This window comes from Hakea prostrata, chromosome 4 (assembly GCF_041222555.1).
Source record: "Hakea prostrata isolate BN-2017 chromosome 4, UWA_Hpros_2, whole genome shotgun sequence".
Lineage (NCBI taxonomy): Eukaryota > Viridiplantae > Streptophyta > Magnoliopsida > Proteales > Proteaceae > Hakea > Hakea prostrata.
In genome coordinates, this window is record NC_142603.1 from 47,749,602 (window position 1) to 47,761,202 (window position 11,601).

At 37.7% G+C, this 11,601-nt stretch overlaps 1 protein-coding gene across 1 annotated transcript; it reads right to left on the reverse strand.

Annotated features, from left to right (window-relative positions):
- Window positions 1-1,703: 1,703 nt before the first annotated feature.
- On the reverse strand, window positions 1,704-6,140 carry LOC149019221 (disease resistance protein Roq1-like). Its single transcript, XM_089153257.1, has 5 exons — window positions 5,577-6,140; window positions 4,184-5,336; window positions 3,815-4,099; window positions 2,964-3,695; window positions 1,704-2,849 (listed from the first exon to the last, which is right to left on the reverse strand). The coding sequence occupies exons 1-5, from the start codon at window positions 6,035-6,037 to the stop codon at window positions 2,226-2,228; spliced, it is 3,255 nt and encodes a 1,084-aa protein (XP_089009383.1). The 5' UTR covers window positions 6,038-6,140; the 3' UTR covers window positions 1,704-2,225.
- Between the last annotated feature and the right edge of the window lie 5,461 nt (window positions 6,141-11,601).

Genomic DNA, 11,601 nt, shown 5'->3' on the forward strand with positions numbered 1-11,601 from the left:
GTCCGATAGACCAAATACAGATTTGTCTAGTATTTATGTTGACTATCAAAAGGAGGGTTCTGATGATGTCTGAGTTGATGTAAACTTCACATTTTTTTTTACCTTCTTTAATACAAACAACCTATAATTTGGGGGGGGGGGGGGGGGGGGGATCTAACCATAAGAAAGGACTTGGGATAAGGAGGTAAACACAAAGGCTTGAAGAGCGAAATAAAAGAATTTAAGATAAATCTGCTGCAACACAGAACACAGACAAAAGTCCACATTGTGTCTGGAGGATGCAGTATAAAGGGTTAATAGCATGCAAATGTCCCTTAGTGCATCACTTTTACCTAATTCAGTTGCTGGTACGTTATCAAAATGAGGTCATCTCAAGGTCAATGTGATCTTGGTGGAGATGATTGACTTAGTTATCTTTACAAAATGTGAAAGCCTCCATGCAGCTTTATCATCAAATGATATCTCACCCATTACTGCAGCTGAATGGTCTGAATATGCAGTAAAGGCGAAAATCTTTTTGCTATATGGCCTACATTCAATATATTCTTTACTCCTGATGATCTTGAAATACCAACCTGTGCTCTTTTGAGGTCCTTTCACATCGCCATATCTTTTGCCTCTCAATATCCCTTCTCCAGAGTTGGGGGCTAGAGCCAATGGAGGAAAAGGTTCATAAGCCCTTTGGGTCAGTAACCAGAAGAAGATGCATCAAACTTAGATCACAGTGATCTCCGCTCCATGTTAACTGACTTTTAATCCAAAGTTTGGAAAATGCTAGCTGAAGACAGAAGAAGAAAGGCCGGAATAGCATTCTATTCTTTGTTTGGAACTAGTTTTCTGGTTTTGTTCCACCCCTGCCGTTTCAGTCTTGGTTTCCTGTGGAATCTCCAATTGTGAAGCTTGTTTTGCTACCGTTATTTTGTGTTTTAGTTGTTGTTAGTTAGTTAGGCTGGACTACGTATCTAGAACTCCAGTCCCTATTCAACTTTTTCATTTGTTTCAGGCATAGTTGCCACAGCCTCTAGGGGATATAAGGCATCCAATGGGGAAAGGAAATTAAGGCGATATCAATTATGGTGACAAGATACTACCAGGGTGCCCAATATGACCACAACACCCGAACGCCTAGATGACGCTTTAACAGCTATGACTCCATGCTCTCTCCGGTAATACATATCCATAGAGCACACTGCCAGGAAACTCATAGGAGACTCGGAGGAGGCTTGGAAAATGAATCCAGATCTTATTTAAGTAGCCGTCGATGCTCTCCAAACCAATGTAGTACCGAGTGAGTAATACCAGGTTTCAACATAAAAATGTAGAGCTTAAGAGAAAAATAGAGTATGCATTATCTAGTTTCCAGGATGGTACAAAAATGAAAATTTTCTTGTGATTTGTCTGGAACTTTCAGATTCACTTGAATTCCAAATGCAGAACCTGAAAGATATTGGCCAGCTATTGGATTCCCATGATGCTTATGCAAGTAACATAAGTTTTAGAACTTACTGGTGTTCTAAAGCATGGACTTAATTAAGCCTGTTGGCTGATATACTTCACTTCTAAGAATAGGGAGCATACTTTTACTGATGAATCTCAGCAAGCATGCACCCATCCTGCAAACTATATCAGAGAGAAAACATAGATTTTGTCCCTGTAAACATGATACTGATGTGAACTGTAAAGCAATTTCTTTCTGTATCAAACTTCAGGTTCATGGGCCTAAGAGTTGCTCATTTGACAATGAATGCAAACTTTAAAAGTTTTTAGCTACTGGATGCATGCACGGACGATCTGCTTGGACACAAAGAATCTAGACTCTACTTTGCAACAAAAGAACATTTCACCAAAAAAAGAAAAAGAAAAAAAAAGATTAATCTACTTTATTTTTGTGCTACTTGGGCTGGCAGTTAAATGGGATAATCTACTTATTTATTTTTCTTTCCTTTGAAACACAATTATGCAAATCATAACAGTCCAAAAAAGAAGTTTTTGGCCAAACGAAACAAAAGGTTCCTCATGTTTGCTGATCCCTCATTGTACCCTACAACAAATGAAATTTTCCACCCCGCAACCACAATTATTCCTATCATCTTCATCATTGTACCCGGGGACTCTGTTCTGACCCATTTCCTGAGTCATTACCTCGATCTTCTTCCTTCTCCAAACTATATTCTGATATATCTTCATCCTCTTCTTCCTCATCCAAACTATATTCTGATGTATCTTCATCCTCTTTCTTCCTCCTCCAAACTAGATTCTGATATATCTTCATCCTCCAAATTAGATTCTGATATATCTTTATCCTTTGTCATTCTCGGAAATCTTACCATCTCAAGAAATTCGTCTTCACCATGATACCGGAACCCATCACCAAACATCGACTGCCTCTCCTTTATCAGGAACAAGTTCATTGATATATCTTTTGTTTCTTGGTAGGGTACGCTATCAAACTCATACTCAATAAGTAATCCTAGACCTGTTATCTGAATAGCGTCTCCGCCTTCCAACTGAACCCCGAACCAATCAATCCCTTGGAATTCATGAATGAGTTCTATGTGACCACCTGGAGGGTCATATTCGATGGTGCCACGAATTTGCAGGCTAACACGACATCTAGTTTTTACATCTTTCTTATGGATAAAGGATTCAACACTGACAAGGGTATACTCCACTGTCTCCATACGGCAAACGCCCATAGAAAGGTGCATAACTAACCTGCCATTGCTACCTACCTCACCATCGTCATCGGGGATCGAGAAACATGGGAAACCATTTTCATCTCTCTTTCGCTGCACTGGTATGCAAATCTGTGTGCTGCAAATAGGGATGTTATCATTGAGAATTGGTTCCTGTAATTAAGAGGAAAAGAAAGGATCTGCGTGTCAATCAATCATAATTTTGAAACTAACGAGCTTCATATAAAGTTAAGCTACCAAAAAGAATGGTACAGAAGCTTGTCTTACCGTCAGCCTCGACTGATCCGTTACAGTCGCCACACAACAGCTTGTACCCAGTTTTTTCATCAGTTCATTTGGCTCACCATCAGTTCTGCTTGTCTTTCCAATGCCTCTAAATTTCTCTACTTTTACCCAATCACAATCTATCGAAATGAACTCTAGATTTTTCATATTTTGCATGACTTGAATGTTTACAATCCCGATGCATCTAACACAAAATTCAACTAAGCTAGTTGGAAGCTCTGGTATCTGCAGATGCTTGGAACTTGCAACTAGCTTCAAGGAACGCAAAGATGTCATGTTTACCATTGATTTGGGAAGATGAATTAATGGGTAATTGAAATCAAGATTCAAGATCTCCAGCTTATGTAGCAGTCCAACACCATCAGGAAGTGCTTCAATTTTCATACACCCTCCCTCCAAAGAAAGTTCAGTCAACGATTCTTTTAGATCACCGATGCAGCTAGGCAACTCTTGGAGTGAATTGCAATAAGAAAGATCAAGTTTTTGGAGAGACCTCAACCTACGGATACTGTTCGGGAGTATCTTGAGATTATAGCAGCCCTGCAGGTTCAAGTAAACAAGTTTTTGTAGCTTCCCAATTGATTCATGCAAATCAACCAAGTTTTTGCAACAGCTAAGATTCAATTTCTCTAGGTGAGGAAATCCCGAAAAGTCAGGAGACTCAGACAGACTATCATTATAACAGAGTAGAAGGACTTTCAAGTGTTGGAACCGCTGCAAATAAACAAAGAGAAGAACGTAGAATGTTGTTAATTAGTAATGTCAAATAAAATTCTCATGTCAAAGCAAAATTAGCTGCGATTAAAAAAAAGACACAAATAGCGTTCCCTCACCCTTTTCTGAGGCCACTTATTGAAAGCCTGGGTAAAATGCCCATAACGTAAGTCGAGTATAACTAACTCTTCATGACAGTAATCAGCATCTAATTTTTCCAAAGGACAATACTGCCATCTGAGCCATCTTAACTGAGAAGGCAGATGGTCAAAGCTCCCCTCCAAGGTTGCTCCATCAACTTTTAGTAATCTTAGTTTACGCATCTTATAAAAAACTTCCGTACCCATTTCCTCGCAACCGGAAACATAGTGGTTAAACACGATGCCCTCAACAATTTCATTTTCCTACATGAAGGAAAAAGTAGTCCAAATGAAAATTGAAACAAAATCATAAAGGGGGTTGGAGTATATCATGTAAGTGTCTGTTACCTTATGTCCCTTCATGAAATTTTCAAGACACCATAGTCGACTATGGTAATTAGGATTCTCAGGCTTGTGATTGTAGGCAATTCTTCGTCCCATATCTCTAAGTTGATCATGCATCCACAAAACTTCTTTTCCAACTTTTCTAGAAGAGTCCCCCATTTTGAACTTCAAGAGGGATTTTCTCTTGAGAACTTCCATACGGTATATAGGCTCAAACTCACAAGCTTCCCATATTGAAATTATGGTTTTCACCTTCCATCCAATAAAGAAACAAGCAGCATCAAGAAACATAGATTTCTCTATAGGATGCAACTCGTCGAAGGTTGTCTTTAATTTTTCGTAGACACTATCATCAGGAAGTTGCTTTAAAATTTTGAGCCTGGAATTCCATACTTTTTTGGATTTCCATAGTTCTTCATCTTCTGTCATGGTTAAATCACAACCCAGAACCACCAAAGCTAAGGGCAACCCTGCTGCAGTGTCTACTATATCAATTGAAAGATCTGTATAATCCTCATGAGGTTTGTCCGTGGAGAACGCATTCAGAGAAAAGAGTCGAAGACTCTCTTCTGCATTCAGTACATCAGGTTCAAATATGCTTTTAATGTTTTTAGGAACTCCACTAAGAACACCCTGATCTCTAGATGTTACAATTATCCTGCTTTCAGAACCAAACCAACTTTTATCACCGGCCAATGCATCTAATTCGGTACGATTACCCACATCATCAAGAATGAGAAGGGTTTTCGTATTTCGAAGCCTTTCTTTTATTAGCCTTGATCCTTCTTGAGAACTGCACAACTTTTTTTTCTCCTGAAACATACCATAAATAAGTCGCTGTTGCAAACGAACTATACCATTGGGTTGTGAGGCTTTCTCTTTAACATCTCCAATAAAACAACTCTTGCTAAAATTTTTAGAGATGTAATTGTATACAACTGTCGCAATGGTTGTCTTTCCAATGCCACCTTGACCAAATATTCCTAAAAATTGAGGATCCTTAGACTTGTTGGTTGATGTATTTGATAAAAGAGAAAGTACAGATGCCACGCGGGATTCTAGTCCGACAGGATGTTTAACATCAATCAAAGAAACGATATTCAATCGAATCCAAGCTTCTTGAATGACATCTGCAACTCTCTCTGATTCATCATCCCTACAATTAGTAGAAAAGAAAATGAAGCATCACCACACAATAGAAATGAACTCAGATCTAAAAATAACATATGAACAAGATAAACCTTAAGAAATGAACTCAAATCTAACAATAACATCTGAACAAGGTAAACCTCAAAGTATGATTAAATTTGAGGATGATTAAACTTTCAATAACTTAATTTAAAGTATGAGAGGAAAAGATATATGTTCTTTAATTTGAAGGACTAATAAGACATACCCGCTGTTGACAACCCATCCACTTATATCTCCTACTGCTCGTAGAGTATCTTTCCATTTTTTCAGAGTTTCTGAGGCCTCCTCCCCATGTCTGTCAGGTGAAATCTCAAAAGACCCAGTTTGATTCTTAACACTAGATGTGTTAACCTGGTAGAAAATTGGAAAAATGATTTGACCATCGGTTCGGTGACATTCCAGGATCTGAGTGAGCTCCTTGAGGCACCAAGTGCTTTCGACATATCTTGTACTGAAGACAACAATGGAGAGCTTGGAGCACTTTATTGCTCTGAAAAGTGTTGGCCCAATATCTTCTCCTTTCCACAGATCTTCACTGTCTATGAAAGCATGAATTCCACGATGGTGTAAAGCCTTGTGAAGATGACCAACAAAGGTATTACGGGTGTCCGCACCTCTGAAATTGATAAACACATCATAATTTGAAGATCCAATTTGAGATCCCATGTAGTTTGTAAGGCATGCAGATCTATAGGATCCTGAATAGTTAGAAAATGATCTGTGTGAGAGCTGAGTAGAGTGCAGGCGATTAATGAGAAAAACTGCAACTCCTACCTCTCTAAACGAAGTAAGAAGGGAAAGTGCTTGGTATTTTATTAGTATACTATAACATTTAATTATTTAATTATTTTTTTCAATTTCAGGAATAATATAACGTATATGCAAGTTGGTAATAAACAATTGTTCTCTTTCATGGTTGTGTGGAATTTCTTGCGTGTGGTTTCCCTGTGCTTTTTTCAGACTATCAGTTTCGGTGAAGAACGGTCAAAATAGATATCCATTTAAGATTCAGCTTTTCAAGGAAGACCTCCTTTACTTGACTCCTTTTTCGATCATCTACCTTATCTTCTGATTCCTCTTACGACTGTGATGATAACAGTATAAACAAAGTTCATTCATTGACTAATGGACATAAATGCCCCTGCCTAGCTTAAATTATTTCGTAATCTTTCCTAGTATATGAAAATGACTTCTGATTGTACATTTACCCTAAGATCAAAGCGATGGATTCTTGATTCAAAAATGGAATAGTACGCTTTGATATTCATTTCTCCACCATTTCAACCCTAGGTGTTGGTCACTAATTTTGTAGAATATCGATAAACATTTGCATCAATGCAATCTAATGGATGAAATCCATATCATGTGTCCCAAAGATCTCGGCCTCTGGTTTTCTTATGTATCTTTCGGTATGATGGTTGATGGACAAGACGCGTCAATCACGGAGGAATTTTTGCTTTTGCAGATTTGAAGATTCTTGAAGTCCGAAACCTCGGCTCTTCGCCTTAGGTGTAGGGGGTCGTCGTAGCACATAATTTTTTTTTTCTTTTTGTTTTTAAGAATAATATAACATGTACCCAAGTTTTAATATACAAGTGTTCTCTTTATTGGTTGTGTAGAATTTTTGTCATGCGTGGGTCTCCCATGTGGGGTTTGAATATCATATCACATTTGGGTAATGAACACCCACATCAAGATTAGGAACCCGAAAAATTTTCATTGGATGCCGAAATGTATAATTTATTTATTATATTTAAAAACCGAGGACCGTCCAAGCACAAAAGTTGGTTCTGATCATTCTTGCACTCTACTTTGTAGAATGAACCCACTTGAGAAAAAATAGATAAAAAATCACTTCACATGCGCTTGTTTGGAGAAGTGGAAAGAAATAAAACAATTCCAGAAAAAATAAAAAGATATAGGATTCATATGCATTGAATCAGGAACGAGAAATGAAAAGGATGGATTTTATAATAAAAAGGTTTTAAAGATGAATCTCACTTTGCTTATTCCTTTCACTTTTAAAAAAATGTAATTAAATATGTGAGGTCTTTTAAAATGAATTAGATGAAGAAAGAAAAAAAAGCATGTCACGTTAGCTTGTGTGCTGACTTTTGCCAACTTTTTCATTCGATTAAGTCATATTTTCTCCCATCCCGCTTAATTCAGCAATTAAACAATGTCTTCTAGTGATTGGAACGAGAATTGCTCCTGAAATCCATCATTTCAAGGAGGCGCTCCTCCACTTGGGACTGTTCCCAGTCACCAGAGATGGTGAGACAACGCCAATAGAGGGGATTGGAATGAGATTGCTCTTGGAACAGTTTTCATAATGTATTCTAGTGTTTACTGTAGAATTGATTCCATACTAAAGATAGTGCTTTGTTCTTTGGATGAATGAAGTAAAGTCACTCATGTTTAACCTCATGCGAATAGAAAGAAAACAAGACAAATCCTTACTTCTTTAAACTGTCAAAGAGAAACCATAACTAATTTCTAAGCAGGTGCTTCTGTTGTTGATTTAAGAAAAACCGTCACATCAATTTCATTCTGATGATGTACGGAAACCCTCACCTTTAAATACATGACCAAGGTGCCCACCACATGTTGCACAAGTAATTTCAAATCTCATCCCATCAGGATCAGGTTGAAAAACAAGTAGCCGAATACCATATCATGTGTCAAGTTGCAATCTTTTAGGCTGTGTTTGTTTGCAAAGGTGGAGTGGGAAAAAAAGAGTGGAAAAAAAAAAACATGTGAGTCCCTAGGGTGAGGGAGAAAGAAAGGAAAGGGTTTTGTGGAAAAGTGATAGTGGTGGGTCCCATATTTTACTTTTTCAAACTTTCTCACCAAATATGTGGGGTTTTAAAATGGCATGGGGTGGGAAAGTTGAGTTGTCACATCACCAGACAAGTTTCCTTGGGGTGGGGTGACAAGTTGGGTTGCAAGGAAACTTGTCTCTAACTTTTCCATCCCAAGCAACCAAACAATCTACCATTTTTGTATTTAAGGGAAAAGTAAGAAATCTACAAATTTTTCAAGAATTTTCCCACCCCACCTTTATTCCAGCAAACAAATGCCTTAAGGAGTTTTATTTGCATTACTGGAAAAGATTTTGGAACTAGAGCACATTCATAACCTGACTCTAATCTATTTGGTCAAGCTAAATGCATTCTAAACCCAAAGTCCATTCACATAATGCATACCATAAATGCCTAAGTTACTGAAAGGGAGTAGAGGGAAAAGGAGGGGGGGGGGGGGAAGGGGAAGCCAGAAATAAATTTGTGGTGGATTTATAGAAGGGTGTCCCACAACCTGCACAGTTATAGATCCTCTCACCAAAAAACTCGGCATATTGCCTGGTGCTTGGGTACCTGCATATCATCACACTATTAGTATACTTGCACTCCGATATTCATTTCTCTACCAATTCTAATTTCTAGAATTGCTATTTGATTCCATTTTGACACTGCACCAATTTTGTAAACCGAAATTGATGTAGGCAGCTCCCGTGTTTCTAAACTATGGAAATGTCACATTTGCATCCTTCGAACAGATCTTTAGTTTAATTGGTTAAAGCTTCACCACCGCAATAGAAACAAAGCCATACAAATCCATTTACGTCTAGTACTCTGGTGGTGCAGAGGAAGAAGGGATGCAGGTCAAGTGGAGTGTGAAGATGGGAATCGATTGCAATTTCGAAGGGGTGAAAGGAAGCAGTTTTGATGTTGTGTTCTAAAGAACAAGTGGTACCACAGAATTCATTCAAACATTTTTTATTGAGACCCAACTACTTTTTAGTCAGGCACTTGTTCTTGATTTAAGAAAAACCATCACATGAATTTCATTCTGATGATGCTGAAGTAAACTTGAAGGATTAAATTTTGTAGTGGATTTATAGAGGGATGTCCCACATCCCCTTGCCGAAAAACTTGTCATGTTGCTCAGTGCCTGGGTTAGTCCATATCATCAAACCATTAGTATACTTGCAAACACATTACCACTCTAAAGCTTACCACACTAAAGCCAAGATGAATCTGTCAACTTGCTGCAGAATGATCAGCTGCACTTCCTCTGAATCTTTATTAGATATGCAGATTCTGATGTCCATAACAAGGACCTAACCTTTAAGTGAGATAAACTGACTTGGTTGATCAGTGAACCAAAGATAACTTGGCTTGAGCTTAACCATATGCCCAAAGGTACAATCTTATGGCCTCAATTGTACCACTGCCTGGGAATATACAACTCAATGGCCTTGGTCAAGTCACAAACCACAGCAACAACCAGTATAAGCTGGAAGTCACATAACAACTGTTGCAACACCATAAAGATGACAACAGATAAGCAAGGATCCCAAAACAATATGGTGATGGCTGCTAAATTAGGTTAACCGGGGGGGGGGGGGGTTGTGTTGAGGAATCATAGCAATGGGTTTATATGTTGTGTTCACCCTTAAGAGAGTGGACCTTGGTGCATTGGTGAGGTTGCTCAACTGGTCGCAGGATGAAATTGGGAAACTGCCTCGAGGTTCGTTGGGGGGGGGGGGGGGGGGGAATCTAACCAAAAGCAAGGACCTAGTATAAGGAGGTAAACACAAAGGCATGAAGAGAGATAAGATAACTCAAATCTGCTGCAACACAAGTCCACATTGTGTCTGGATGATGCAGTATTAAGGGTTAATAGCATGCACGTGTCCCTTAGTGCATCAATTTTACCTAGTTCAGTTGCTAGTACACGGGCGGACCTACTAAGGGGCGGGGGCCATGGCCCCCTGGATTTTTAGAATTTTTTCATAATTGTCAGTATTTTCTCATTTTTATGTTAATTTCCTTTATTTTTTCTTTATTTTTCTCTTCTTAAACGAGAAATTTTACTATTTGGCCCCCCAATATTGAGAATAAATTTTAAAGGTAAAATAATGGTATAAATGTCATCCTCTATCTAAAAACTAATTCCTCAATCCCTATTTATTCTCCCCTCTTATCTCTCTCACATTTTTTCTTCTTATTTATTCTCTCATCTTTCTATAAACGTGGGTTAAATTTTTTTTTTAAAAAAAAACCTTATTAGATATTTAAAATGTCATTTTTAATTAAAAACTCCTCAATCTCTATTTATTCTCTCATATCTCATCTCTCTTCTCTCCTCTCTTTTTTTTCTATTTATTATCTTTAGTTTATTTTTGCATATTTATTCTTCTCTTTCTATAAACGTGTGTTAAGGAAATTTTGAAAAAAAATCTTCTCCACAATTGGGTAGTCTTTCTCTTTTTCAATTTATTTATTGTTTATATTTTTCTCATTTTGTAAATCAAAATATTCTCTATTTCTTTATTTTTTTCTACAACTTTGTTATTTGATTTTATATTGTGAATAAAATGTCTATAATTAGTAAATTAACTAACTACCATTAGTTTGCATCTCTTACCTTAAAAAAAAAATGGTTTGCATCTGACTTTTTAGGGTTGAAATCATGTGTAATTTTTTTGTGTGCTGATGCTTTAATTTTCCTATTTTTGTCAAATATGTATGGGCCCCACAAAATATATGTGGACCTATTCCTTAATATAGTAATATAATTCATAGGTGATACCCCTAATGGGTCTTATAAGGGCCCACACAACATGTGTGACGAAAAAACATTGGTGCTTCCTTAATCCGAACTTCTATTCTTCGCCCCCCCATATTGAATCCTGGTTCTGCCACTGCTAGTACATTATCAAAATTAATGAGGTCATCTCCAGGTCAATGTGATCTTGGTGAAGATGATTGCCTTAGATATCTTTACAAAATGTGGAAACCTCCATGCAGCTTTATCGTGAAATGATATCTGATCAATTACTGCGGTAGAATGGTCTGGATATACAGTGAAGAAGACACATCAAGCTTAGATCACAGTGATCTATGCTCCATGCATGCTAACTGACTTTGATCCAAACTTTGGGAAATGCTAGCTGAAGACAGAAGAAAAAAAGGCCGGAATAGCATTATGTTCTTTGTTTGGAACCAGTTTTCTGGTTTTTTTCCGGCCCTGCCGTTTCAGTCTTGGTTTCCTGTGGAACCTCCAATTGTGGAGCTTGTTTTGCTACCTTTATTTTGTGTTTTAGAAGTTGTTAGTTAGGCTAGATTAAGTATTTAGAACTCCAGTTCTTATTCTACTTTTTCCTTATGTTTATTTTGTTCCTCTAAGATACTTCAGGCATAGTTGTCACGGCAGCGACAAGGCAC